General features: G+C 35.5%; 2 protein-coding genes and 2 non-coding genes across 11 annotated transcripts; 3 read left to right on the top strand and 1 right to left on the bottom strand.

Moving 5' to 3' along the window:
- Positions 1 to 564: 564 nt before the first annotated feature.
- Positions 565 to 637, bottom strand: TRNAR-CCU. The gene has a single exon. It is a non-coding gene; the product is annotated as a tRNA-Arg (tRNA).
- Positions 581 to 4,482, top strand: LOC110098054 (pentatricopeptide repeat-containing protein At4g21300). 4 transcript variants are annotated; one of them, XM_028696271.1, is made up of 3 exons: positions 1,719 to 1,859; positions 1,975 to 2,022; positions 2,172 to 4,482. In XM_028696271.1, the coding sequence occupies exon 3, from the start codon at positions 2,178 to 2,180 to the stop codon at positions 4,203 to 4,205; it is 2,028 nt and encodes a 675-aa protein (XP_028552104.1). In that variant the 5' UTR covers positions 1,719 to 1,859; positions 1,975 to 2,022; positions 2,172 to 2,177; the 3' UTR covers positions 4,206 to 4,482. The 4 variants fall into 4 exon arrangements, with proteins under 4 accessions (XP_020680419.1, XP_028552104.1, XP_028552103.1 ...); XM_020824760.2 differs by adding an exon at positions 581 to 1,432 and having other exon boundaries at positions 1,608 to 4,482; XM_028696270.1 differs by having other exon boundaries at positions 1,975 to 4,482.
- A 792-nt stretch (positions 4,483 to 5,274) lies between these two features.
- TRNAQ-CUG lies at positions 5,275 to 5,346 on the top strand. Its single transcript has one exon. It is a non-coding gene; the product is annotated as a tRNA-Gln (tRNA).
- A 4,838-nt stretch (positions 5,347 to 10,184) lies between these two features.
- LOC110098057 lies at positions 10,185 to 23,209 on the top strand. Of its 5 annotated transcripts, none has more exons than XM_028696265.1 (8): positions 10,185 to 10,379; positions 11,082 to 11,195; positions 20,354 to 20,474; positions 21,148 to 21,210; positions 21,345 to 21,392; positions 21,504 to 21,560; positions 22,695 to 22,755; positions 22,889 to 23,209. In XM_028696265.1, the coding sequence occupies exons 3-8, from the start codon at positions 20,400 to 20,402 to the stop codon at positions 22,942 to 22,944; spliced, it is 360 nt and encodes a 119-aa protein (XP_028552098.1). In that variant the 5' UTR covers positions 10,185 to 10,379; positions 11,082 to 11,195; positions 20,354 to 20,399; the 3' UTR covers positions 22,945 to 23,209. The 5 variants fall into 5 exon arrangements, with proteins under 5 accessions (XP_028552098.1, XP_028552101.1, XP_028552099.1 ...); XM_028696268.1 differs by having other exon boundaries at positions 10,977 to 11,195; XM_028696266.1 differs by lacking the exon at positions 11,082 to 11,195 and having other exon boundaries at positions 10,185 to 10,375.
- The last annotated feature ends 1,355 nt before the right edge of the window (positions 23,210 to 24,564 follow it).

Raw genomic sequence — 24,564 nt, 5'->3', positions numbered from 1 at the left:
TGTAATTTATAGGATACCAAATCCTCTATTAGCTTTCTTCACCTTCTAAATGAAGGATTACAATATCTGAAATTCATGTTAAATGAATCTTACCATCATTGAACTAAAGAATAAGAACATAAACATAGCATTCTTACTCGATTTTAATTATTCGTAGGGCTTCCTCTCATTAAAAAAAAATCTTAATCCACTAAAAAATAAACAGATAATACTTTTTATATATTCAAGCAAAATCTCTAAAGCATGTTGTAAATTTATCTTCTATTTATTCCCCTTTTTTAAGAAATAGAAAAAAAAAAAAATTTACCCATGAACTAAAACATAGAAGAGAAAATTAATCATAAAAAATTTTACTTACCGGACAAAAGTTTTAATTATTTTATTTGAATTTAATAATAATTTACAAAAGAGTTATTTTTAATATATATACCTAAAATATTCAATATAATAATTTTGATTATATATATTCCTAAAAGATTTATTTGTTTTTTTAATTCGTGAGCCATGACATAATAATATTTTTATAAGATTTATGAAAACATTATTTAGATTTATGAAAAATAGCGCGCCAGGTAGGGGTCGAACCTACGACTTTCTGCTTAGGAAACAGACGCTCTATCCACTGAGCTACAGGCGCCCAACTTGTCTTTCTTTTGCCTTAAAGTTTATTCATAAAATTTATTTGAAATTTATTTTATTTACAATATTAATAATAAATGCATATATTTGCTCTTGGATGGGAATTTAATGAACGAAATTAAAAGGATGTTAATATTTTAATACTTTATTATATTACATGTTATTAACGTATTGTTGTATTTCAATTAACAAATTGAGTATGATCAACTCAATAACCTGATGAGTGAAATTTTGGTTCAAAATTTCTGACCCATTTATAAAATGGTGTCTTAAATGGTGTCGAACTCGAATTAGCTGTATTAGGGCATCTCCAACCTAGAACTCTATTATTCACGACAAAATACAACAAAACTTCAAAATGTCGTAATTCTGCTCCAATCGAACTCAATTTTAAGTGCTTCTGCGAAGATAACTATACTTCTCCCCTTTCGCTCGTTTCTTCGGCAAATCCAATTGAGAGAGCGAAATTGCGTAGGTGAACAATGCAACGTTAATATTGACGTCACACTGTTCACCCACAGATAAATAGCTAAAAATTTGATGTTTGGCTGGAGCGACCAAACGAAGCCATACGCACTTTTGGCATTGGGTTGGAAATGCTCTAATTAGACCCGCGTCACTTCTGATTTCTGAATTGGACCCTCACCCAACCTGAATGCTCATTTTGACATCCTTCTACGTGGGCTGATCCTTCCTTAGCTCCCTGCCTCCGGCGCCGAACCCTCGCCTCACCGCCGCGTCTCCTTACAGCTTGTTTCCTCGAGCCTCTTCTTCCTCCTCCAAAACAACGAAGGTTAGATCTGCCGGCCGGAATCCTTAAAAAATAAATAAATGATCTGTACTAATTGGCACTTCTAATTCGAACTTTAATGAAATTATAGTAAACGTGTTGCTTAGAGTATTTACTGGTCATATGATCATTTTTTTTAATAAATTTTTTTGTTTTGATTTGCTATTTCTACTTACAGGACGCCTGTTACTCCAACTGAAGTGTAATGAATGGGTGCTCCTTAAATTTTATCCGCAAACGAGTCTCAGTATTAGCACCCAGTGCCCATAACTTGATCCTCAAAAACTCCTCACTATCAGCTTTTAACGTCGTAGATACCCCTGAAGCTCACAAAATTTCTTCTGGGCATTTGGCGAGCCGGTTTCTTCTAATTCTGAGGTCTCTTCGCGACCCGTCCGATCTGCAAAAAGGTCGCCAGGTTCATGCCCAGGTTGTCTCAAACGGACTTTTTGATGATAATCTCCTTGGAAGCACTGTTCTAGGTATGTATGTACTGTGCAGAAGCATTTCTGACGCGAAGTCTTTGTTTTTCTGCATGGAAAAAGATTCAACTTTGCTCTGGAATTGGATGATTCGTGGATTCTCCATGATGTGTATGTTTGAGTTCAGTTTATTGTTCTATTTCAAGATGCTTTGTGCCGGAATCTTCCCGGATAAATATACATTTCCTTACGTGATTAAGTCCTGTTGTGGCTTATCGGCCATTGGTTTGGGTAATCACATTCATAAGATGATTTGTCAGGTGGGAATGGAGAAGGATGTTTTCGTGGGAAGCTCTTTGATAAAGATGCATGCGGATAACGGCTATATTGAAGAGGCAAGGAAGGTGTTTGATCGAATGCCTGAAAGAGATTGTGTATTGTGGAATGTGATGATGGATGGATATGTTAGAGTTGGGGATGCTAACAATGCTTTGGAGATCTTCGAATGGATGATGAGCTCGGGAAGTAGGCCTAATTATGTAACATTTTCTTGTGTTTTGTCTCTTTGTGCTTCACAAGCAATATTGAGTTATGGTACTCTGATTCATGGCCTCGCATTGAAATATGGCCTGGATTTAGAGATTTCAGTAGCAAACACATTGTTAGCAATGTACTCCAAATTTAGATGTTTGAGTGATGTGAATATGTTGTTCAATATGATGCCAAAAGCTGATTTAGTGACTTGGAATGGAATGATTTCTGGATTTGTTCAGAATGGTTTAAGGGATGAGGCCTTAGAATTGTTCTATAAGATGCAAGATGCCGGTATTAAACCGGATTCAATCACACTTGCAAGTTTTCTTCCATCCTTCTCGGATTCCGCCAATCTAAAGCAAGGCAAGGAGATCCATGCTTATATTCTAAGGAATAATGTGTGCTTGGACTTGTTCTTGAAGAGTGCACTGATAGATATATATTGCAAGTGCAAAGAAGTTGGGCTGGCAAACAAGGTTTTTAACATGACTGGAACAATGGATGTAGCTATATGTAGTGCAATGATATCTGGCTATATTCTTAATGGGTTGAGTAGCGATGCTTTACTAATGTTCAGGAGGTTGCTGAAGGCTGAAATTAAGCCCAATGCCATCACTTTGGCTAGTATTTTACCTGCTTGTGCATGCCTTACTGCTTTAACTTTAGGGAAAGAATTACATGGTTATGTTCTTAAGAATTCATTTGAAGGAAGATGTTATGTGGCAAGTTCTCTGATCGATATGTATGCAAAATGCGGCAGATTAGATATTGCCCATCAAATTTTCAGAAAGATTTCTGAGAAAGATACTGTGGCATGGAACTCCATGATTGCCAACTTCAATCAAAATGGGCAACCAGAGGAGGTATTCAATCTTTTCTGTCAGATGAGTTCTGAAGGAATCAAATATGATGCAGTAACCATATCCTCCATGCTATCTGCTTGTGCAAGTTTACCTGCACTGAATTATGGGAAGGAGATCCATGGCTTCATGATCAGAGGTGCTTTCACTACAGATTTGTATGCTGAGAGTTGCTTGATAGATATGTATGCCAAATGTGGGGAGCTAAATATTGCCCGTTGTGTTTTCGATTCGATGATCGAGAAGAACGAGGTATCATGGAACAGCATCATTGCAGCTTATGGTGCTCATGGCTTACTTAACGATGCAGTGAGCTTGTTCCAAGAGATGGAGAAAGGAGGATATCTGCCAGACCATATTACTTTCCTCACTTTGATATCTGCTTGCAGTCACACTGGTCAGATTGAAGAGGGGTTCCAGTTCTTCAGCCGCATGAAGGACTATGGAATTGTTGCAAGAAATGAACATTATTCCTGCATGGTAGATCTGTATGCCCGGGCTGGGAAATTACATGAGGCTTTCCAGTTCATATCAAACATGCCATGGAAGCCCGATGCGGGGATTTGGGGGGCATTGCTTGGAGCTTGTCAAGTGCATCGCAATCCCGAGCTCGCTGAGCTTGCTTCCAAGCACCTTTTTGAGCTGGATCCTCAAAATTCTGGGTACTATATTTTGATGTCAAATGTTCATGCAGTGACTGGGCAATGGGCAGGGGTTGTTAAAGTTCGGAGCTTGATGAAGGAGAGGAATGTGCAGAAGTTGCCAGGTTGTAGCTGGTTTGAAATTAACAACACCACTCATATGTTTGTTTCAGGAGGAGGTAAATCTCACCCAGACTTTCAGAGCATTCATTTTTTGCTCAAGTTGTTGATTTTTGAGCTAAAAGAGGCTGGCTATGTTCCCAATCCTGACTGCATGTATCAACTGGATACTTACTCCAGGAAACAGTTGAGCATTTGAGTGTTTAGGAAATAGAGAGAGAAAAAGAGAGAGAGAAGATTTATTTATAGATTTAAGAAGAAACACAACCTATTTTATTAGAATATATGAAGAATGCACTTGCAACATCAACTATATTTTCACGTAGGTTTCATTTGGGACGGTTTTCTTACTGCTTCGTAAAGCAGTTTTCTGGTGCAAAAATTATTGTACTAAAAAGCTGTTTTACGAAGCAGTAAGAAAACCATCCCAAACGAAATCTTAGTTAATGAAATATATAATTTTGAAGTATTAAAAGTTACGAACGAGTCTAAAAGAGTTGATAGATCTTTACCTGTGCTTTGGTCATGCCCTACATGCAAGTTGAGTATTATGTACGATGATGGGGAGGTTTGGTTGGCTATCGCTAAGTCAAATAAGGCTATCGTGCTTAATTCAAATTCTTCAATTTAGAGCTCAAATATGCATACAACAACAACAATATCAAACTTTTTGGCCCAGAGTTGGCAACACCATCGTTACCAGGTTCCAATACTTGCATGAAAAAAGTGAAGGATTGCATTAGGTAATCAACAACTAATGTAAAATTTGTTGAGCAATCATGATATGGCCCAAATGTGCATGAATTTTATAAATTTTTATATCATAATCACCTTAGTAATATGCCCATTTTTAGGGGCGAATCTGCTATATGCCCAGGGAGGACAATTGTATATTATATATTTATATACACATATATATATTAACATAGGTGTATGCAATATAGATATATTTGTATATTATATATTTATAATGGACATATATGACTGAAATGGTTTATGGGTAATCCAATTCATAAGTTCAATAAAAAAAATTGCCTATACATTATATAATTTATATATATAGCATTTAAAATTTTCTAGTTATTTATATAATATATTTTAGCGTCTAAATCATGCATGAAAAAATATATTTTATTTCAAGTTAGTCAATATTAATGATATTTTTATGCATTTTAAATATTTAATTCTTTTATAACAAAATATAATGATTTAGATAATCTGCATATTTTATTCTATAAAAATTTTTAAAGAGGAGAAAAGATCAAAACGGTCCCATGGTCTAGTGGTTAGGACATTGGACTCTGAATCCAGTAACCCGAGTTCAAATCTCGGTGGGACCTTTTTTTTATTTTGCCTTTTTTTTTTAACGCCCCCACTTAATTTTATCTTTTTTTTGTATTTATTAAAATAAAGTTATGAAGAATAATTAAGGAGGGCTCAATTTTTCTAATAAAATTATATATAATATGCTTTATGCGTAATTTAAAATCATAATTAAATTTAAATATGAAAAGAAATCTTATATCTTAATTAACTTTTTATAATAATTCCGAGTTCAAATCTCGGTGGGATTTTTTTTTTTTTTTTTTTTTTTTTTTTTTTACTACATTGGTTTACATTAGGGCTGCAAGTGAACCAAACGTTCGATGAACTACTCGTTGTTCGGTTCGATTAAAGCTCGTTCGTGATCGTTTAATTAACTAACAAACACACTTGAACAATATTTTAAATACTCGATTCTTAAATAAACAAGCTTGAACACTAATGCGTTCAGCTCGTTTATGTTCGCGAACAACATCAGTTGATGTTCATGAACAAGCTCGATAAAAAGCTCGATTCGAGTTCGATTAAATATAAAAACTTTAATTATACCATAATATAATATAATTATTTTTTATTAATAAATTTTAAAGTAATAAAATATTATAACATATGTTCATATAAATTAATCATATTTTCATTTTAAATATACAACTGCTTTTATTTTAGAAATTTCATTTCATGAACAAGAAATATTTCATATTTTTCCATGTTTGTTAGATTGTTTGTTTAGAATGTTCATGAACAAATTTAATATTTGCTTGTTCAATAGATTGTTTGCGAGATATGTTCACGAACATAGCTCGTTTAAAGCTCGATAAGCACTAAACAAACGAACATGAACCAAACATGAACACCCTTAAATTAAATGAACCAAACATGAACACAAATAATAAAGTTCGAATCAAACACGAACCAAACATGAACAAGCTAATGTTAAACAAACACAAACATGAACACTCACATACTCGGCTCGGCTCGGTTCGTTTGCAGCCCTAGACCCAATATGTCTACTAGTTGCATCATTGGTGTGCTTGACGCCAGTCATGAGGAGCTAGTATATAAATATCCACCTTACCATTGATGAATCAATGCCAACTCATGATTTCCCCTTAGCTAGCCACATGGACTAGCAATAACCTTTCAATTTGGTCTTGACTATGTTAGGCCTCTATAACACCATTGGTGATCAACCCCTTTTTCTATAGCTATCATTATATTAGCAAGCGTATGGCTTCCTTGGCATTTATAAGTCTCATTCCTTCTTTTGTCAATATGGAGAATGCATAAAGAGGGAAACAAAATAGTCAATCAACTTATTGGTTGAGGTATAAAAGATAGATAGATAGTTAGGTAGAGAGAGAGAGAGTGAAAGAGAGTGAGAGATTAAACCTCCCAACTAGCTAGCTCTTTTTTTTAAACCAATCTCACCATTTGAGTGACTCAGCCTCCCACATAGGATGCATCTTTATAAATAGTATAATATTGTATAATGTACTTTCATTCTTTCAATGTTATGGATGTAGGCTCTAATATTGAACCATGTATTATGTGTTCCCTGTGTGGAATGTCATCACATAAGAAACATCTTGCTCCTTCATTACTCTCATGGAAAATAGGGCATCACAACCTGATTGATTGATAATCAAAGTGATCTTTTCACCTCTCAGATGATTGATTGATGACCGACGAAAGTCAAAAACCTGATAGCGGACATAATCCGGCGTCGGGTAGAAATATGGCGACGAGCGAAGGTCCGTCGTTGGGTAGAAGTCAGAATTCAGACGGCGGCCGGGGAGAACTCCGGCATTATTTGGAGATCTGGCAGAGTTTCGGCGTCACTTGGAAGTCAGGCGGAACTCCGACCTCACTTGGGCAAAATTCTGGCGCCGGACATAACTTCGGCGGTGGTCGAGGAGGAGTTTCTTCCCTCCAATCATTTTCTTCTTCTTTTATTCTTCTTGTTTCTTTCCCCTCTCAAGAGAAATAAGGGGTCTATTTATAGTTTTTTGAGGATGACATGACTCGTAAATAGGAAGAGGATCAAGGACAAATGTGGAGTGGTTTGGACGGACGACCAATATTGAATCCCTTTATCGCGGACCGTTCGTCGGACATTTGAAGGTCTTAATGATATTGGAATTCAGCGATCTTGGGCTCGTTTAATTCAGACTCATTTGGGCTGAGATTGAGTTGAATTTGGTGTCATTGGGTTTGTATTTTCGAGACGCTCGGTTTGACTGTAAGTTTCCTGAAATTGGAGTTCAGGAGATCCCTGATTTAATTTTTGAAGTTTCTGGCTTGATTTTTGCCTTGAGATTCGTGCCCGATCTAGATAATTTTTTTTATGATATATCAATATATAAATTTGATCTACGTGAAATTTGGTCATAAAATTTAATTTTAAACTTTTTATAAACTAATCTAAGGCTTCGTTTGAGATAAATTTGTTACTTCGTAAAATAAATTTCTAGTATACAAATTTCTTGAATTAGAAATTTTTTTACTAAAAACTAGTTTTAGAAAGAATTAAGAAAATTGTCCAAAATGAAGTCTAATACTCCTATATAAAAAAAGTGTCCAACACAAAAATAAAAAAAATAATTTAGTGGGCCAATAATTAGCATCTTAATGAAAAAAAAGAAGAAGAATTGATCATATTTTGTTCTTTATTTTTTATCATAACTTTTTTTTTGGCCCGTATAAAATTGATCTAAATGAAATTCAAAAATAAAAGTTGAGCAAAAACTTCAAATTAATTATGAACTAAACTAACACACTCCTATTTCTCATCATAGCTTCAAAACAAAAATACATATATAGTTTTTTTTTTTTGAATTTTATTAAAAAAAAAGAGATTACAAAATACAAGGATTGTAAGATAAACAAGAAAAATTTACAATACTTCAAAAGAAAAATAAAAAAGAACTAGACTTCAACTAAAATCCATTAATCAGGACCCAAAAAATAATTATGACAAATGTCAAAGCCAAAATACAATTAAAAAAAAAAACTTGAAGTAAATTGGGCCTAAGCAAAAACTGGTTTAAATTAGGAATAAAAAACAAAAGATTGGAAAAAGAAAAATCACATTCAAAGAACAAGTGAGAATGGGACACTAAATAAGAATTACATAAAACACAATTTAAGGAATATTAATATTCCTTTTAAAAAGGATATCCACCGTCTTAAGACCGTTTAAAACGGCCATCCAACTATAACAAAAATATCTCAAAGCATAGTGAAGAGCATCACGAATAGGGATCCCGAGACCCCCAAAATATTTAGGCGTACAAACCTTCTTCCAAGCAATAACATGTAACTTCTTAGAGTTAATATTGCCATAAAAAAGAAGGTTAGAGCAAACTTTTCTAATTAATTTAAAACAAAATTTAGGAATAATCATACTTATAATCCAATAAGCAATGTAATTAGAAATAGAGAATTTTAGAAACTACACTCTACCAGCAAAGAAAAAAAGTTTAGCCTTTCATCCATATCAGTAATCTTATTTAGTAAAGGTTGAAAGTAAGAACCATAAAGCCTTTTGATAGAAATAAGAATAATCCCCAAATATTTCAAATTTGACAAAGCTCTTCTATATCAAGAGAATTAGTAGAGAATAAAGCAAGACTTTTACAAAAATACAGGGGTGTCAATTCGGGTCAACAGGTCGGGTTCGGGTCGAATCTAGAACTCACCCGACACTGTTCGGGTGAACCAAAACCCTACCCATTTTTTAAAAACGGGTCAGGTTTTCGGACCCGAACTCGACCCGATTAGGGTACGGGTCAACCCGACCATACACGAATGACCCGAAGTTGACCTAAAATTGCTAGCTTTCGGGTAAAAAATCAGATCAATCTTCAATTTTCGGGTCAAAATCGGGTGAAACCGGGTCAATCTCGGGTTTCTGAGTCAAATAGGAATTTTCATGTCAATTTCGGGTCATTTTTTAGTCAATTTCAGGTTGCTGGGTCAACCCGAATATGACCCGATTTTTAAAACGGGTTCATTTGTTGAACTCGAACCCGACCCATTTTGGGTCCGATTGACCCTAACCCGAATTTTTCCAGGTCGAATTCGGGTTGTGTTTTGGGTCGTGTCAAAAATTGACACCCCTAAAAATGAACAATTATTACGTCATATGACCGGACGTAGAGCTACGTTCGGCCGCCAATAACATGTCGCCACATGCTCTTACTCTTTACCGCGTGGCCCGACGACTTGACCTGGAGCGGAAACCAGGAATGCTATGTTCGTGATTTTCTCGGTATTGCTCGGTATTTGCTAGGTATTGCTTTGCAAAAATGAGAAATACCGCTCTGTGAAGACCAATACCATGCAAATACCGAGTTGTACCGATTTTTTTTACAACTCGGTACAACTCAGTATTTGCTCGATATTGCTAGGGATTTGCTCGATTTTGCTAGAAAAAACTCGGTACAACTCGGTATTTGCTCGGTATTGCTAGGTATTTGCTCGGTATTGGTTATTGCCGAGCAAAATCGGCCAATACCCAGCAATACCGAGCAATCTTGGGTCTGTTCCGGGTCGGGTTGTCGGGTGCGCGATAAATAATGAAAACGCGTGGCGCGATTCTACTGGCGGCCGAACGTAGAGTTGCGTACGTTCACCGGACCAAATAAAAGTTCCCTAAAAATACATACATAGTTTTTTTTTTTTGGGAAAAAAATACATACATAGTGACCCGGCTAGTCCGGCCCGCCCGTACGAGTTCCTTGGCGGCTTGGCCTCATTTTGATCAACGTGCGAGGCCGATCCAAACCCACGAGTCGGGTAGTGTTGCACGTGCAATGCCCGCGATTTCCGGCTCTGTCACCCGCAACTAAGCGACCAACCGGATTTTACCAATAAAGCGGCTCAGGCCTGCAACCCCAAAATCTTCCTCACGCGGATTCGATCGCAATCGGAACCCTACTCTCCGATCTACTGAATTGCTCTTCCTTCTCTTCATACATCGAACGTAATCGGGTCAGATCTACGGGTGATCATTGCCGGAATCCTTGTCGCGTCATCTTGCCTGGAGTAGGTAGATCTCTTTGTTCGATTGTTTTCCAGACTTCTTGCTATAGATCGGTTGTTTAGACCGAGGCCTTTGGGCAATTGAACTACGATTCGAAAGTTTTTTTGCCGTTGTGCTTGAAGGTCGTTTGGTTGATGGAGGCTAACGTCTAGATTGATCTATGAATAAGTTGGTTTATAAAGCATTTAACCATTAAGTTAATAGAGTTTTGATTAATTGTTGCTGAGAAATGTGTTCGATGCATGCTTGTGCTTGTGTTAGATTTACCGGTTTACTGGCTGGGAATTCTCGTGTAAATTTTTTGTTTGTTGTTCGTGGTTACAGAGATTTGTGAGATCAGTTTTCTTACTTATCTTAAAACTTAGGGAGAAAGTCTACTGCATTTTATTTTTTAATAATTTTCAGACCTAGTTCATTGCAAGTATGTGGAGGAGTTACTGCCGATCAATAGATAAAATCGTATAATTGCGGTTACTTTAAATTGAAGAAAGATTTTATTTTTTTCTTACAAGTTGATGGATCTGGTAAGGATTCTTCTTGCATATTTAACATTTTCGACTTTTTGTATGTTTTGTTTTGCATTACTCGGGGAAATATACGCAGGGTATATTTGGTCAGAGGTACTCCAGAATTGCCACAACAGTCGCTGTCGTGTTGTGGGCATGAATTTTCTGGGTGCTTACAGTAGGGATACTTTTCCTCTTGCAGCCACCCAAAGGCATCTTTTCAGTGGCATTCTTGTTGGAGCTTGTGGAAAAGTCCCTTTGGAAGTCAACAAGAGACCATAGCCTTCTTATCTTGGCGAGTTTTCTGTTTGAATTGGTATTTTAAGTTTCATCCAAACTGAAATTGCTTACAACCTGCATCCCTCATGCTTGGACATTCAAGTAATTTAGATAGTTTTCTGTCCAAAACAGATCTGATCAAATTAGATCATGTTGAGTGCTTATTCATATCAATCCATTCATGTCTCCTTTGCTACATTTGGAAGCTAGCACAAGAGCTACTGGGACCTTTTTTCATGAGTTTGTTATTTGAATGGCTCTTTTTGGCTCCATCCATATTGAAACTGTTGCAACCTATATCACTAACATTTTATCATTCATAATGATTTAGATAGATGTGGCCATTCATGATTGTTCTAATCAAATGGGATCATATATGTAGTGTACACGTTGGCGACTTGGCGCTTAACTTAACAAGAATTGAACCTTCTAGTGCTCCACAAACCATCAAAACTGGTAACAATAAATTTGGAGCCTGGTGTTGATGAATGTAAGCTGGCATTAGGTTTATTGAATTCTAGCAAACCATGGAAATATTTTCCCATGTCAAGGATGTATTAATGGTGTTTATACGTCTTATTTAAATCTATAGCATATTTCAACACTTTTGGCTATCATGTGGCTCTAGTTAATTCTAGTGCTCCACAAACCATCAAAACTACTAACGCTAAATTAGGAGTCAGGTGTTGATGAAGCTAAGCAAACATTAGGCTTATTGAATTCTAACAAATTATAGAAGTCTTTTCCCGCGTCAATGACTAATGTCCTAGTTGAATCTATAGTTTATTTGAATACTTGTGGCTATCTTTTGGGCCTAGTTGGATTTGACTTTTGTGAACTATTGTCATTTATTTTTAAAATATTTGTCTATGTTAAGCCATTGTTGTGGCTTGCACATCATAAGTTTTAATTTGGAGCTGTAAATTTTTAGCCTTATGTGTTTCCAAAATTAAAAAAAAAGAAAAAAAGCTGCGGACTTTGGTTTTGAGTTGATGGTGGCATGCAGTTATTAGGAAAACTTTTTGCCATGGTTTTTGTGTGGGCATGTGGTGGATCCTTAGGATAGGATGTTTGCAATTCAGTTGCTTGAAAATTTTATATTCAATTTGGTACTACTTGGCTATTTTGGGGGAATTTAAAATTAAATTGGGATTAATTTAAATTTAAATTGGATATGATTCTGTACCAACCTGGTCTATTAATCTAGGTTATGAAGAGTTTATAAAAGTGATCTATGGCATGTAATTAAAAACCTTTGGCTTAAATATTATTTTTGTTTAAAATCTTATGAATGTAAGTTGGATATTTGATTTCTTTTGAATGCAATCGAAGTGTGACTGTTTAATTCCCATTGAATTCATCTTTTTACACAGCATGAAACCTATTTTTTAAAATTTAGTAAGTTCATTCATTGTTTACTTTCATATATATAGTTCACCGTTGTCTTGTTTAATGCTCTTAATTATAATTAAAAATTGACATATTAATAATTAAATTTGTTGAAATTATTTCGATTTGCTTAATGATTTTATTTATTTCCAATTTCATAATGATTTTTTTAATATTTTCAATCATTTCAGCAATAACTAGTATTAAATTCTAGTATCATATACTTTTATTTAAAGAAGGTCATATACTTTAATTTATATTTGCATGTGAGCATAATACCTTTCATGTTTGTTGCGCATTAGGAAAACTCTAACCCTGAGACATGTTTTGCATGAAGTTGGTATCAAAACTTTAGGTTGTGTTAACATGCTACTCAAAGTAGGGCTAATTATTAGGGTAACTTAATGTTGGAATTTTAACAAATATGTGCAATCAGTTGGTTAAATTGTTGAAAAAGTGAAATCAATTCATTTGAATGTTTATGATATTAATTGGATGAACAAATGATCTTCAAGCCTGCATGCTTATAGTCAAATCGAGCACTTAAAAAGGCAAATCTAATAAGCTTAAGATTACTTAATTTTGACATCATTAAGGTACCTAAATGTTGAATGAACGATCTATTATCAAAGGAATCAATACATGCTATATGAAGGAGTGGTTTGGGCACATAAAACGGCGGCCTTCCGATGACCTGCTTAGGAAAGTAAATGCATTAGATTTGACTTATGTTAAGAAAGGTAGAGGTAGGCCTAAAAAGACTTGGTTATAAAATATTAGAAATGACCTTTCTTTAATAGATTTAAATGAGAATTTGACTTTTCAGAGGATACAATAGAGAAAAATGATTCATGTAGCGGATCCCACATGGTGGGATAAATGCTTGATGTTGTTGTTATTGTTTTGTATACAGGGCATGCTATTCTAAAAAGTCTGTAAATATTTTCCCACTCTCTACATGAGAATGGACGAGAATTTGGAGTTTGGCTTGAGATTCAAAAGAGCTCAGAGGCTCTAAAAATTATGGTGCTCCACTTGAGCATCATTATTGGACTATCGTTGGGCCATTATCATCGGAGCAGCACTTGGCTGTCGTCATTGGACCATCACCTAACAGTCTCCTTTGGGCCACACCCAATTATTGCTCTCAAACCAACCCCCCCCCCCCCCCCCCCCCCCCCCCCCCCCCCAAAATCACTGTCGATGAAGCACTACCCAACCACTGCCATCTGACTACCCCCCAAATGTCAACGGGAGAACACCATCCAACCTTCGACCACCGTCACCCAACTACAATCATCTGACCAATGCCACTTGATGCAGGATTAGGTATGATTTAAATGAATGTGTTAAGAACTTGCACGTTTTTTAATAAAAGCAATAAGAGTTAAAACATTAGCTACTTAGCGATAATAGAAAACCAAAAGAGAGGTGACTCCGCTTAGGCCAAATCACACGCTAAAAGCTAAGATCACCAAAACATTTAGAATTTTAACATATGCAAATTAAGTAGATTTTTAATAACATCCCTAGGTTAACAATGAGATTAGAAAGCATAGAAAATCAAACTCATGTCCTACGTTTACTAAGCATTGGCAGATAGTTTTGCACGACTCTTGTGCTTGAATCACAACCTACAAGAGAATAATATTAGGAGAAAATTGAAGAGGAAAAGTTCAGCCTCGTCGTGGGATGGTGGTGATTTGCCATTGAACGGTGGAAAGCTGTTCTTCGATGGCTTCGGACAAGGTGAAGATGATAAGATCCAGGTACTCGACAGAATTGTCTCTTTCCGGGTTGACGTTGAAGAAAGGCGACCGGGGGATGTCGACAAGTTCTTGTTCGTTGTAGACGAAACCAGAGTCAAGATCGGGATCGGCCATGCATCGATTTCATAGGGTTGAAGTGTTGTAGATAATGTCCTTTGCTCTCCTTAAAGATTCCCCTTGAGAGAAAGAAATTTCTCTCAAGAATTCAAGAGGGAAAGAAGGGTGAGAGGTGGCCGGCCAAAGGTGGGAGCTTGGGAAAGGAATTGGTTCATATTTTGGAGAGCAAGGATGGAGGGAAATTTGGGAATTTGTTTCCTTATTTAATTTTTAAGTTTGGAAAGAATTAAAAGGGCAAGAGGTGAGAGGGAGGGGCGGGTAAGAGAGAGGGAGGAGTTTTGAATTCTTCCCAAAAATAGAGGTTTGCAATTTGGAAAGAAATCAAATGGGGTAATGAAGGGGGGCCGGCGGCATAGAGAGAGAGAGGGGCCGGCGGTTTCAATAGGGGAGAGGAAATTGGGGAAAGGCAATCAAGAGTTGCTTGTTTTGGAATTAGGAATTTGGAAAGCTTTAATTAAACCCAATTGAATTTAAATTTAAATAGAATTTAATTTTAGAAACTTTCATAAAATAGAATTTGTATTTTATGTAACAAATTCAAATTCAAATAGATTTGAATTGTGAATTTAATTGGGTTACCTAAAATATAAAGACCTAGTTATGAAGGGTTTAATTGCAACCATTAATGGGGAAATTCCAAGGGGGGGTCGGCGGCTAGGGTTGGTTGGCCGCCGGCTTGTTGAGAGGGAGATGGGGGTTGGTTGGGAGATGGGGAGTCAAGAGGAGAAAAATACATGTTCTGCATGAAGTTGGTATCAAAACTTTAGGTTGTGTTAACATGCTACTCAAAGTTGAAGGCTTATGGTTGGCCGGCGATGGGGGTTTGTGGAGGTTGCCGACGGTTTAGGGCTTTAGGTGGGTCGTGGGGATGGAGGGGAAGGGAGGGAGAAAGAGGAAAATAAATAAGATGAAAATAGGCACGAACTCGGACTCTTCCAAGGTTGGTGGGTGATCCGCTTCCCTCTCCAAGGGATTTCTCTTCAAAATCTCTCAAGCTCTCACAAGAACTCAATATGCAGAAATTTGATTATAATTCATTCATTAAACTCAAAAGAAACATAAGGGGGCTATATACAATAAACGGGAAAATAAAAGACGACTTCGCCCTTAGGGCTTACACATGACAAACCCTTAAGTAAGGGGTAAAAAAAGAAATACAACTAAAACAAATACATAAAGCAAAGAAATAAAACAAATACATATGAGGACTCAAAAATAGATCGATGCGATCGTGGCCGTAGATCGACGACCACGCCTATGATATACTTTCCATGATCTGATGTCCCCATCACCACTAGACTACAGTCATCCAACCGGTGTCGCCTAACTACGGTCATCAGACCAACGTCACCTAATTATGGTCATCCTACTAACGTCACCTGACTATAGTCCTCTGACCTCCATCATCTGACTACAGTCTTTCAACCACATTTAGTAAATTGCAATCCCCCAATCATTGTCTTTCAACTACGTCCCTTGACCACATTCGCCTAGCTACGATCCCCAACCACCATCGCCCGTCTATAATCTTTCAACCTTGTTGCTTGACTACAGTCCCCCGACTTTCTATCATCATTACCTAATTGCGATCCTTCCACCATCCCCCAATTACAATCCTTTGACAATCGTCTCCCGATTACAATCCTCTGACCACCATCACCTGCCTATAATTCTCCTCCTATTGTCATCGTCCGACTACAGTCCTTCGATCACTGTTGCCCGACTATGACCCTCCCTTCGACCTCTGTTATCCGACTATCATCCTTTATTGCCCGACCACCATCTTCTGACCTCCATTGATGATGTAGGCAAGGCTTGATAATTTTATAATTACTTTTGCTTCCTTGTTAGCAATATGAGTATTTAATTTTAGATGGCTGTTGGAGTCCTCTAGGCTATTTTGAAGTGTGTTCCTTATACAATATTTGGATTCTTTTTGCTGGCATTTGGTTTCCCAAGGATTTCGATTGGTTGTTCATGCTCTCTATGCAAATTTTGTTGACTGTTCATGTTCCCCATGCAGATTTTGGTGGGCTGTTCATGTTCTCCATACAATTTTTGTTTTCTTATGCTGGCTGTTTTTTCCAAGTTGCTGCCCCCTTTTTTCCTGATGTTGTTTTGATATTTTAGGTGTATTAACTCAATAAAAGGGCTAACTTGTGAGGCATATATTGGTTATTTTGGATGACACATTTATGTTTTTGTTGGGTCATTTTCCTCCTATATAAGGAGCTATTTTTTTTTCTGCAATAGAGTATTATGTGATGATTTTTGGAATGTAACCTGCGGGTTTTATTCTAGCTTGCGAGCTAGCCTCCTTTCTTATTTCCCTCTACTATTTCGTCTCGATTTTTTACCTCTTATTCTCTATCAACGGTTCCCGTCTCATCTATATCTTTTTTCTCTTAAATTATTGTAAGTCTTAAGTTGTGTCGTTTCTTATTCTAATATAATTTGTAAGTGGTTTCTATTAGAAGTTGAAATCTTTATTGTGTTTTATTTGTCATATTGAAAGGAAGGTCTTTTTTATTGCAATTCTAGTTGGTGTTTTTTCTTTTGCATACCGAGTGTTCTCTTACTTGGCTTAGGATTCCTAGGTTGCACCAATTTGATATCAGAGCTTTGATTTTCTGTGAGTCTTCATTTCTTTTTCTTTAGAAAAAAAGGACAATCATCTACAAGCCGAAGTTTTAAGTTATGATGAAAAGGAGTCTCAAGATAAATATGATCATGTAAATTTGGCGTGTCTGTCTTCCCTCAAGGGGGTCAGCTTCCCTCCTTCTTGCTTTCCTCCCTTCGGAAAACCCCGATCCGCCCACCAACGAGGCCCCATGTGGCAATCCTTGTGGAAAACACTCTTCAATTCATCGCCATCTTCCTGAATATCCTTTCCTTGTGGTTACACCCTAGGAATTGTCGGTGATGCTTTCAATTGGATCTCAAGCATTTTCTTCACCATCTCTTCAAAGTTCCCAAAGCAGTTCTCGATGGTTGAGAGTCTTCCCTCCACCTCAGAATATTTTCCCCTACTCAGGCCTTTAGTTGCTCCATCTCGTCCTCCAATGCCTCCATCTTCTTTACTGCCATTAATTGGATCTAGGCTCCAATTCCAAAAACAACGAAGTTAACTTGTTTTTTCGTCCGAGAAAGCACTCTAATACTAATTTGATAGGAAATACTTGCAGAAATTGAAAGAATATTGACTAAAATTTTGAATTTCAGCAAGATAAAATATAAATCAAGAGAAATTTGGTAGCAAAACACTAGGAAAACTTGATAATTGATGAAAGAGGGAAGAAAACAAATAAGATACAATGTATCTTTAATTTGAGAGGAAGATCCGGCTCTCCTATTCCTTAGCAGGCGGCTAGAGCCCAAACAAACTCTAAGAGAAATACCCTAACCCTTACCCTTTCCCTCATATTTAGAGAATACAAGTATAATGATAATTACTAAACAGCTCATCCCAAAATTTATTCCCTCCTAAAACGCCCCCTCATTTTTAAATTTGCATTCAAATCATGGGCCCCACAAGGGGGCCGGTGGCTTGCTTGTTTCGCCTTGAATACACCAAGGGCCGGCCTTGGTGTTGGACTGGCTAGACCGATTAATGGAGTGCATCACTCGTCAAAGCAATTTAGCTTGGTTTGTTGCGCTTACTGCACCTAAGACTAATAATATTACAAACAATAAGGATAATAAAAGGAAGTTGAATGTATTTGCATTTGGGTCTAAGATTTCTTTCAAAGCATGTTTTAAGTGTTATCAAATTAATCATTATGCTAGTGAGTGTCTAAGTAAAATCTTTGAATAAATTTTGGGGAACAAGATAAGATAAATGATTTTGATGATGTTTATTAGTTTGATGAGAAAATAATGAGGATGTTTTGATAGTTCTTGAATATCATGTGTTGCATCATTGGAAGATAACTACAAATTTTTAAACCTATTTGAGACTTGAGAAGAAGCTTTCCAAGAAGTTTATAATTGATAGTGTTTGATAGATTTTGTGTCTAGATTGTCTTAAATCACATGAATTTAAAGCTTAAACCACATCCACAACCATATAAGATAGTTTAGTTTGATAAATTTTCTATTTCTGTGTTATAGGTGTGTTTTTTTTTTTTCAATTAGCTACCAATAGTGATAGAATAGGATGTGGCGTGTTACACATGAACATTGCTCATTTTATTTTGTGTAAACTTTGATTGTATGATTTAGATGTTACTCATATAGGGAGTTCTAACAAATATACTTTTGAAACTAATGGGAGAATGTTATTTTTGACATCTGCAAAGCTTAAGAGTAAATCTTAATTTATATAAGTTCCTAGTACTTCCAATGAAACGAAAAAGTCTACAGATTTTTAGTAAACATGCATTTGAAAAAAAGAATAGGTAGGAAAGTGTGATACACGCATTGATATCTGCTGAGTTGAATAATTTAGTGCCTAAAATTGTGGCTTTACTCGATAATGTTAATCAAATGTTGATTGATCAAAAAAAATATTTGCCTGGTAAGGTTCCCAATGAATTATCACTAATGTGGAATAGACATCATATTATTGATTTAATTCCTTCGTCAATATTGTCTAATTTATCTCATTATAAGATGAATCCCATAGCATGTGCTAAACTTAAGTGATAGGTTAATAAACTATTTAACCAGAGAGTTATTGGGAAAAACATGAGTCATTGCGTGTTTTATTCATACCTAAAAAAGATGATAGTTGAAGAATTTGTATAGATAATAGAGTCACCAATAGGAGTTGCAGTCACCCATGATCGCACCAGTTGCCAGCATGATAATGTTTGAGATCATTGGCGGTGATGGATGTTGGCTGCAACATCTGTTGATACTTGCCCATGCGATGACGGGTGGTGTTAGTTGTTTTTAAAAAACATTTATAAATCTTAAAAGTTATTTTGAGTTTTTTTTTTTTTAAATAATAGGGATTATTTTTAAAAATAAATATAATTAAGCAACACAATAAACATACATGTTTTTTTAAGAAACAAAACAAATTGTATGCGAAATAGGCCCTAAGTTTTGCAGTCTAGCTTCTTTTTCTCTCTTTTGATATTATGCGGGAACAGCTTGACCTTAAAGGCTTAATGATTAAGGAGTAATTCTTGATTTTTAGATTTTTCATGCCATCTGAAAAGAATATTTCAGATTTTGAAAAATTTTCTCAGGTGTGCCACATTAAAATGAAAGGCATGCTGTGCTCTTAATGAAAATTTTAAGTAGTTTAATTCATCGCGAGAAAGTGTTTAATTTTAAGTACTGAGGAAGATTAGATCTTGGGTTCTCCTTTCTATGTGAAATATACCTCTTAATCTTTCTTATTTAATACCCTATCTTTATCTTTCTTTTCTTGACAACCATGTTTTAAATTCCTTTTGTTTTCTATTATTTTGTTACTTCGGAGTGACATGAATATTCCTTAAACCGCCTAAATGAAAATTTATGGTAGTTTGCTTTCCTGGTAAGCTCTGATTCTACAGTATTGAGTGGCACTTCCAAATTCTGTCAAATATACTAGTGAGTCTGCCTTCCTAAGGAATTGCTTTGGTTATAAGAATCTTAAATAAGGATGAAATGGTGACAACCACATTCATCACCTGCAGAAAATTTTTGATTTATAGATAGATTGGAGCTCTTGTTTTATTGCCTCATTTTTCTTAAGGTCTCACTTCTATGGTTGATGTAACACAATGAAGTTTCTAAATGAACTATTTTAAAGTGTCTGCATCATTTATTTTTTAAGATATTTATATGATTTTCTGTTTTCTTGCAATAAATGTAATCATTCATGCAGTTCGCATGCCTGTCATATGCTAGCTATTCTTCTGAAACTTGTGAGTGATATTTTGAATCCTGTTTAGCATTTCATGTCAATTGTTGTGTGAAAGCGCAGATCCTTATACCTGCTGCATTGTGGGACTTATACCTTGGACTATAAGATGTCAGGCTTGAGGGATGCTGATGCTGATGTGGTTGAAAATCAGGATATTTCCATGCCATCAGCTCAGGATGAGGTAATTTTCTACTGAACGAACTGTTTGTTTTGTCACTTGAAAGCTGTTATTAATAGTTTTTTGGGATATTGACATTAGGCAAGGAGCAATTTCTGTTTCTCATTTTTTTGTTTTAATTTTTTTATGTTAGATTTTAAGTAAAACCTAACACTATTGGTAAAAGTAGCAAAAACAGTCCACAACTCCAATAGAAAACAGCCAAAATAGTAATTTTATTACAAGAAATCAAATAGAACGGAAAGTAAATACCAAGATACAATTGATCCTCTATTCGAGAGGAGGATCTATCTCTCCCAAATCTCTAGACGCCGCTAGAGCCCAAAATCCTATACCTAAGAGATCTCAAATTCAGCCAAATTCAAGATGTCCTAATCCTAGGAAAACCACCTATTTAAAGAAAACAATAAACATTAAATGCCCAAACAGCCCTCCCCCAATTCCCTCTTTCCTTGATTATTTCCCTCTAAATCAGCCCCCAAATCTTCAATTAGGAAACATATGTTAATTAATTTCCTTTGATTAAGAATCTTTCTAAATAGTTTCTTCTTGATTAGGAACTTCTTAATTCCCTCACAATCAAATCAGCTGATCCATCAGATACATAGGAGCTAGTTTAAATAGAAATGGATTTTTAAAGCATTGGAACTGATCTCATTATTTTAATCTTTTGTAGGAAGAGGCAGTTAAAAAGAAGTATGGAGGAATTGTGCCCAAAAAGCCTCCGCTCATCTCAAAGGTGGTTAACTTTTTCAGTCATTGATAACGATTTATTTCATTTTACTTCCCTGTTGTGATAGCTTTTTGAGCCGTAAAGATGTTACAGAAGTTTTGATTGTCATTTCTATTCCTCAAAATAATTATTTCCTGCAGGACCATGAGCGGGCTTTCTTTGATTCTGCTGACTGGGCGTTAGGAAAGGTTCTGGATGAATCTAGATTGATTTTGTCTCTAATTCTTGGCATGGCTGTTTAATGATTCATATCAGAGAAAAATATATACTAATTATAGTTTTCACTTGGTACCTCACAGCAAGGAGGGGTAAGCAAACCAAAAGGACCGCTTGAGGCACTGAGGCCAAAACTGCAGGTATTTGTAGTATCCCTTACATCTTATTTTAAATGCTTCTGTGATAATAATATTATTTTTTATTGCCTCTCCGTCTTGTATTTATGTAGTGTGAAACTTTCTTTATCATTATCTTTTTATGTTTGAATCACTTTGGTACTTGGATGCATTAATGCTAATTACAGAATTTTCCCAAAAAAAAAAGCTAATTACAGAAGACTACACTGAAGTTTTATATAGCAAAGATAAGATGACGTTGGGGATTCTTTGTTTTGTCTTTGCTCTCTTGTTTATGGTGTGTGTGTGAAACATACACCATAAAATATATGCTATAAAGATGTTATGATACAAACCCATTGTAGGGATACAAACATCATATTTAAGTTCATCTGCAACTACAGAAATGTGGTGGGGGAAAGAAGGTTCTATTTCCTTCTACTGGAGACTGTTTATAGAAATGCAAGACACCTGATCCACCCATTATATTTTATTGACTTGAAAATGTTCCATAAGAAATTTATGCTGGAAAAGAAAAAAGGAAAATTGCAATGGAAATCTTTATGCTCCTTGCTGTTCTATGTTTCTCATTGGCGTTGGAGGGAAAATTTAAAATAGGAGTTGTTTAGGGATTAATGATTTATCTTTTTGGGGGCAGGGCGGAAGCAGGGATGGGGCCCACGCACTAATGAAACTTTGGGTTGGAGGGAAAATTCAAATTAGGAGTTGTTTAGGGATTAATGATTTTGTCCTTATGGGGGCGGGGCAGAAGCAGGGATGGGGCCCACGCACTAATTAAACTTTGGGTTGGAGAGAAAATTCAAATTAGGGACTGTTTATGGATTAATGATTTGTCCTTTTGCTTTAATTAATTTCTTCTTGTTAGGGTTAGGGTTAGGGTTATCTTGAATTTGAAATCTCAATTTGAGATCTTTGCTTGGGTTTTGAGCTCTAGACTTTGACAAGAGAATTGGAGAGCTAAATCTTGCTCTCAAATTAAAGATTCATTGTATCGGTTGTTCTTTTTCTTCTATTACTGAATTTCAAGTGCTTTTCTTCCGAGAAATTCAGCAGTTTTCTCTGATTTCGGTGACTATTTTCTATCATTGTCACATGAAGATCAAACATTCATGTTTCCATTTTCTTTTGGTTTTGCAGCCCACACCTCACCAGCAATCACGCTCAAGGAAATCTGTTTATGCATCCACTGATAGTGAAGGTATCAATTTTGTCATCTAATTTTCAATGATCAAATTTATGTCCTTATATCCATTTATATCAATTTTGTGACATAAATGAATGAATTGTTCCTCTTTTCTTTTACATATTTGGTTTCTTTATTTTTGTTTTAGATGGGGGGAATGCTACTGCTGTTGCAGAGGAGGACACCAACAGCAGCAGCCAATAAACATTCTGAGAGCTATTTATTTTTGGTAGCTTTCATATATTTTCCCAGTCATGGCGATTGTGCTGATTTTGAATCTTCCCTGAATAATTGTTGAACCTTCTTCAGCTTTATTTTTACTGCGACTGTACCTCTTCCCGGCATGCCCATTTGTTCTGTGCTTGGAAACTTTCTTCATTGGGGTTTTGTTGTTCTAAAGAAAATTTCTGCTCCACTTGGAATATATATGAATTGGTTATCAATCGTATGAAGGAATTACTTATTACCATTATTTCATTTATATAGTGAAACTTAGGAAGGGAATAAATATGAGAAATTATTTATTCAAATTTCTTTATAGAATAAAATTTCGCATGCAGCATTTCTATCCATGTGTGTTATGTAAGCATGCTAAATGATTATTTTATTAAATTTCAAGAAAATTAACACACATAACGTATCTGTAAGACCTCTTGGTTAGAAGCTTAGGTTTCGTTTGGGATAAGAAACTCAAACTGTAATTATAGCTTTTGTTTGGTAAATTTCAAAGAAATTATGCTAGGAAGCTGCTTCCCACAATAAATTTATAACCGTTTTTATGAAAGGTGTAACTGTTCCAAACAGACCTTTAGGCTCCCAAGCACCATTCAACATGGGCCTATAGAACAACAACAACAACAACATCAAACATTTATCCTACTACGTGGGGTTGACCACATGAATTTTTTTTATCTATTGTGTTAGGTTAAAAGTCAATCTTATTTAAATCTAATAAAAAAAAATATTTCTAATATTCTTAACAAATTCTTTTTAGGTCTATCTCTATCTTTCTTAACATAATTCAAATATAATACCTTTACTTTCTTAATCGGGTCATTTGATGGTCACCATTTTATGTGACCAAACAAATTAAGATGACTCTCTATAATCTTATCTTCCATTGGAGCTACTCAAACATTTTCATGCATATGCTCATTTCGTATCCTATATCTAAGGGTAAAGCCACTCATCCACCTGAGCATCCTCATCTCTGCAACACTCAACTTAGTATTATGCTTCTCTTTTAATGTTCAATATTCGGCACCATAAATCATTGCAGGTCTCACTACCATCTTATAGAATTTTTTATTAAGCTTGAGGGGGATTTTTCTATAACACAACAAGCCCCATTCAGCATGGACCTATGATATCTCTCAAGTCATGTGACATTCACCATTTAGAACAAGACAATTGTCGTCGCCTCCATCTACATCCTCGATTGTCTTGCATTGTTATCACCAATAATTCAATAAAAAGTTGTAGTCAGCTCAAATAGACCTTTGGTCTAATCGAATGACAATGAAATTGAAATGCCTAAAATTTTTAAATTGATAGTTGATTGCACTGAAAAGTGTGATTTTTTCTAGTACAATAACCCTAAGATTCATATCCCTTAAAATTTAGATTTTTATAGTTTTCAAAATAAATTTAATGATTTTTAATATGAAGATGCAATCGTAAATTAAAATTATTTTAATTGCTAAGAAGCTGTTATATAAATTATCAATTTATTATTTATATGCTTCTCATTAAAAAAAAAATAATGCAGGTTAACTCATTTATTTAATAAATGGATCAAATATAATACTATAGAAATATTATAAT

This window comes from Dendrobium catenatum, unplaced genomic scaffold, assembly GCF_001605985.2.
Source record: "Dendrobium catenatum unplaced genomic scaffold, ASM160598v2 fragScaff_scaffold_726, whole genome shotgun sequence".
NCBI classification, from domain to species: domain Eukaryota; kingdom Viridiplantae; phylum Streptophyta; class Magnoliopsida; order Asparagales; family Orchidaceae; genus Dendrobium; species Dendrobium catenatum.
The sequence above is the reverse complement of the archived record's forward strand: the minus strand, read 5'-3'. Positions and strand labels throughout refer to the sequence as shown.

Coding starts and splice junctions, on each gene's coding strand:
- LOC110098054 (XM_020824760.2), top strand. CDS start 1,635: ATGAATGGGTGCTCCTTAAATTTTATCCGCAAACGAGTCTCAGTATTA.
- LOC110098057 (XM_028696266.1), top strand. CDS start 20,400: ATGTCAGGCTTGAGGGATGCTGATGCTGATGTGGTTGAAAATCAGGAT. Junction 20,475..21,147: donor TGCCATCAGCTCAGGATGAG/GTAATTTTCTAC, acceptor AATCTTTTGTAG/GAAGAGGCAGTTAAAAAGAA. Junction 21,211..21,344: donor AGCCTCCGCTCATCTCAAAG/GTGGTTAACTTT, acceptor TATTTCCTGCAG/GACCATGAGCGGGCTTTCTT.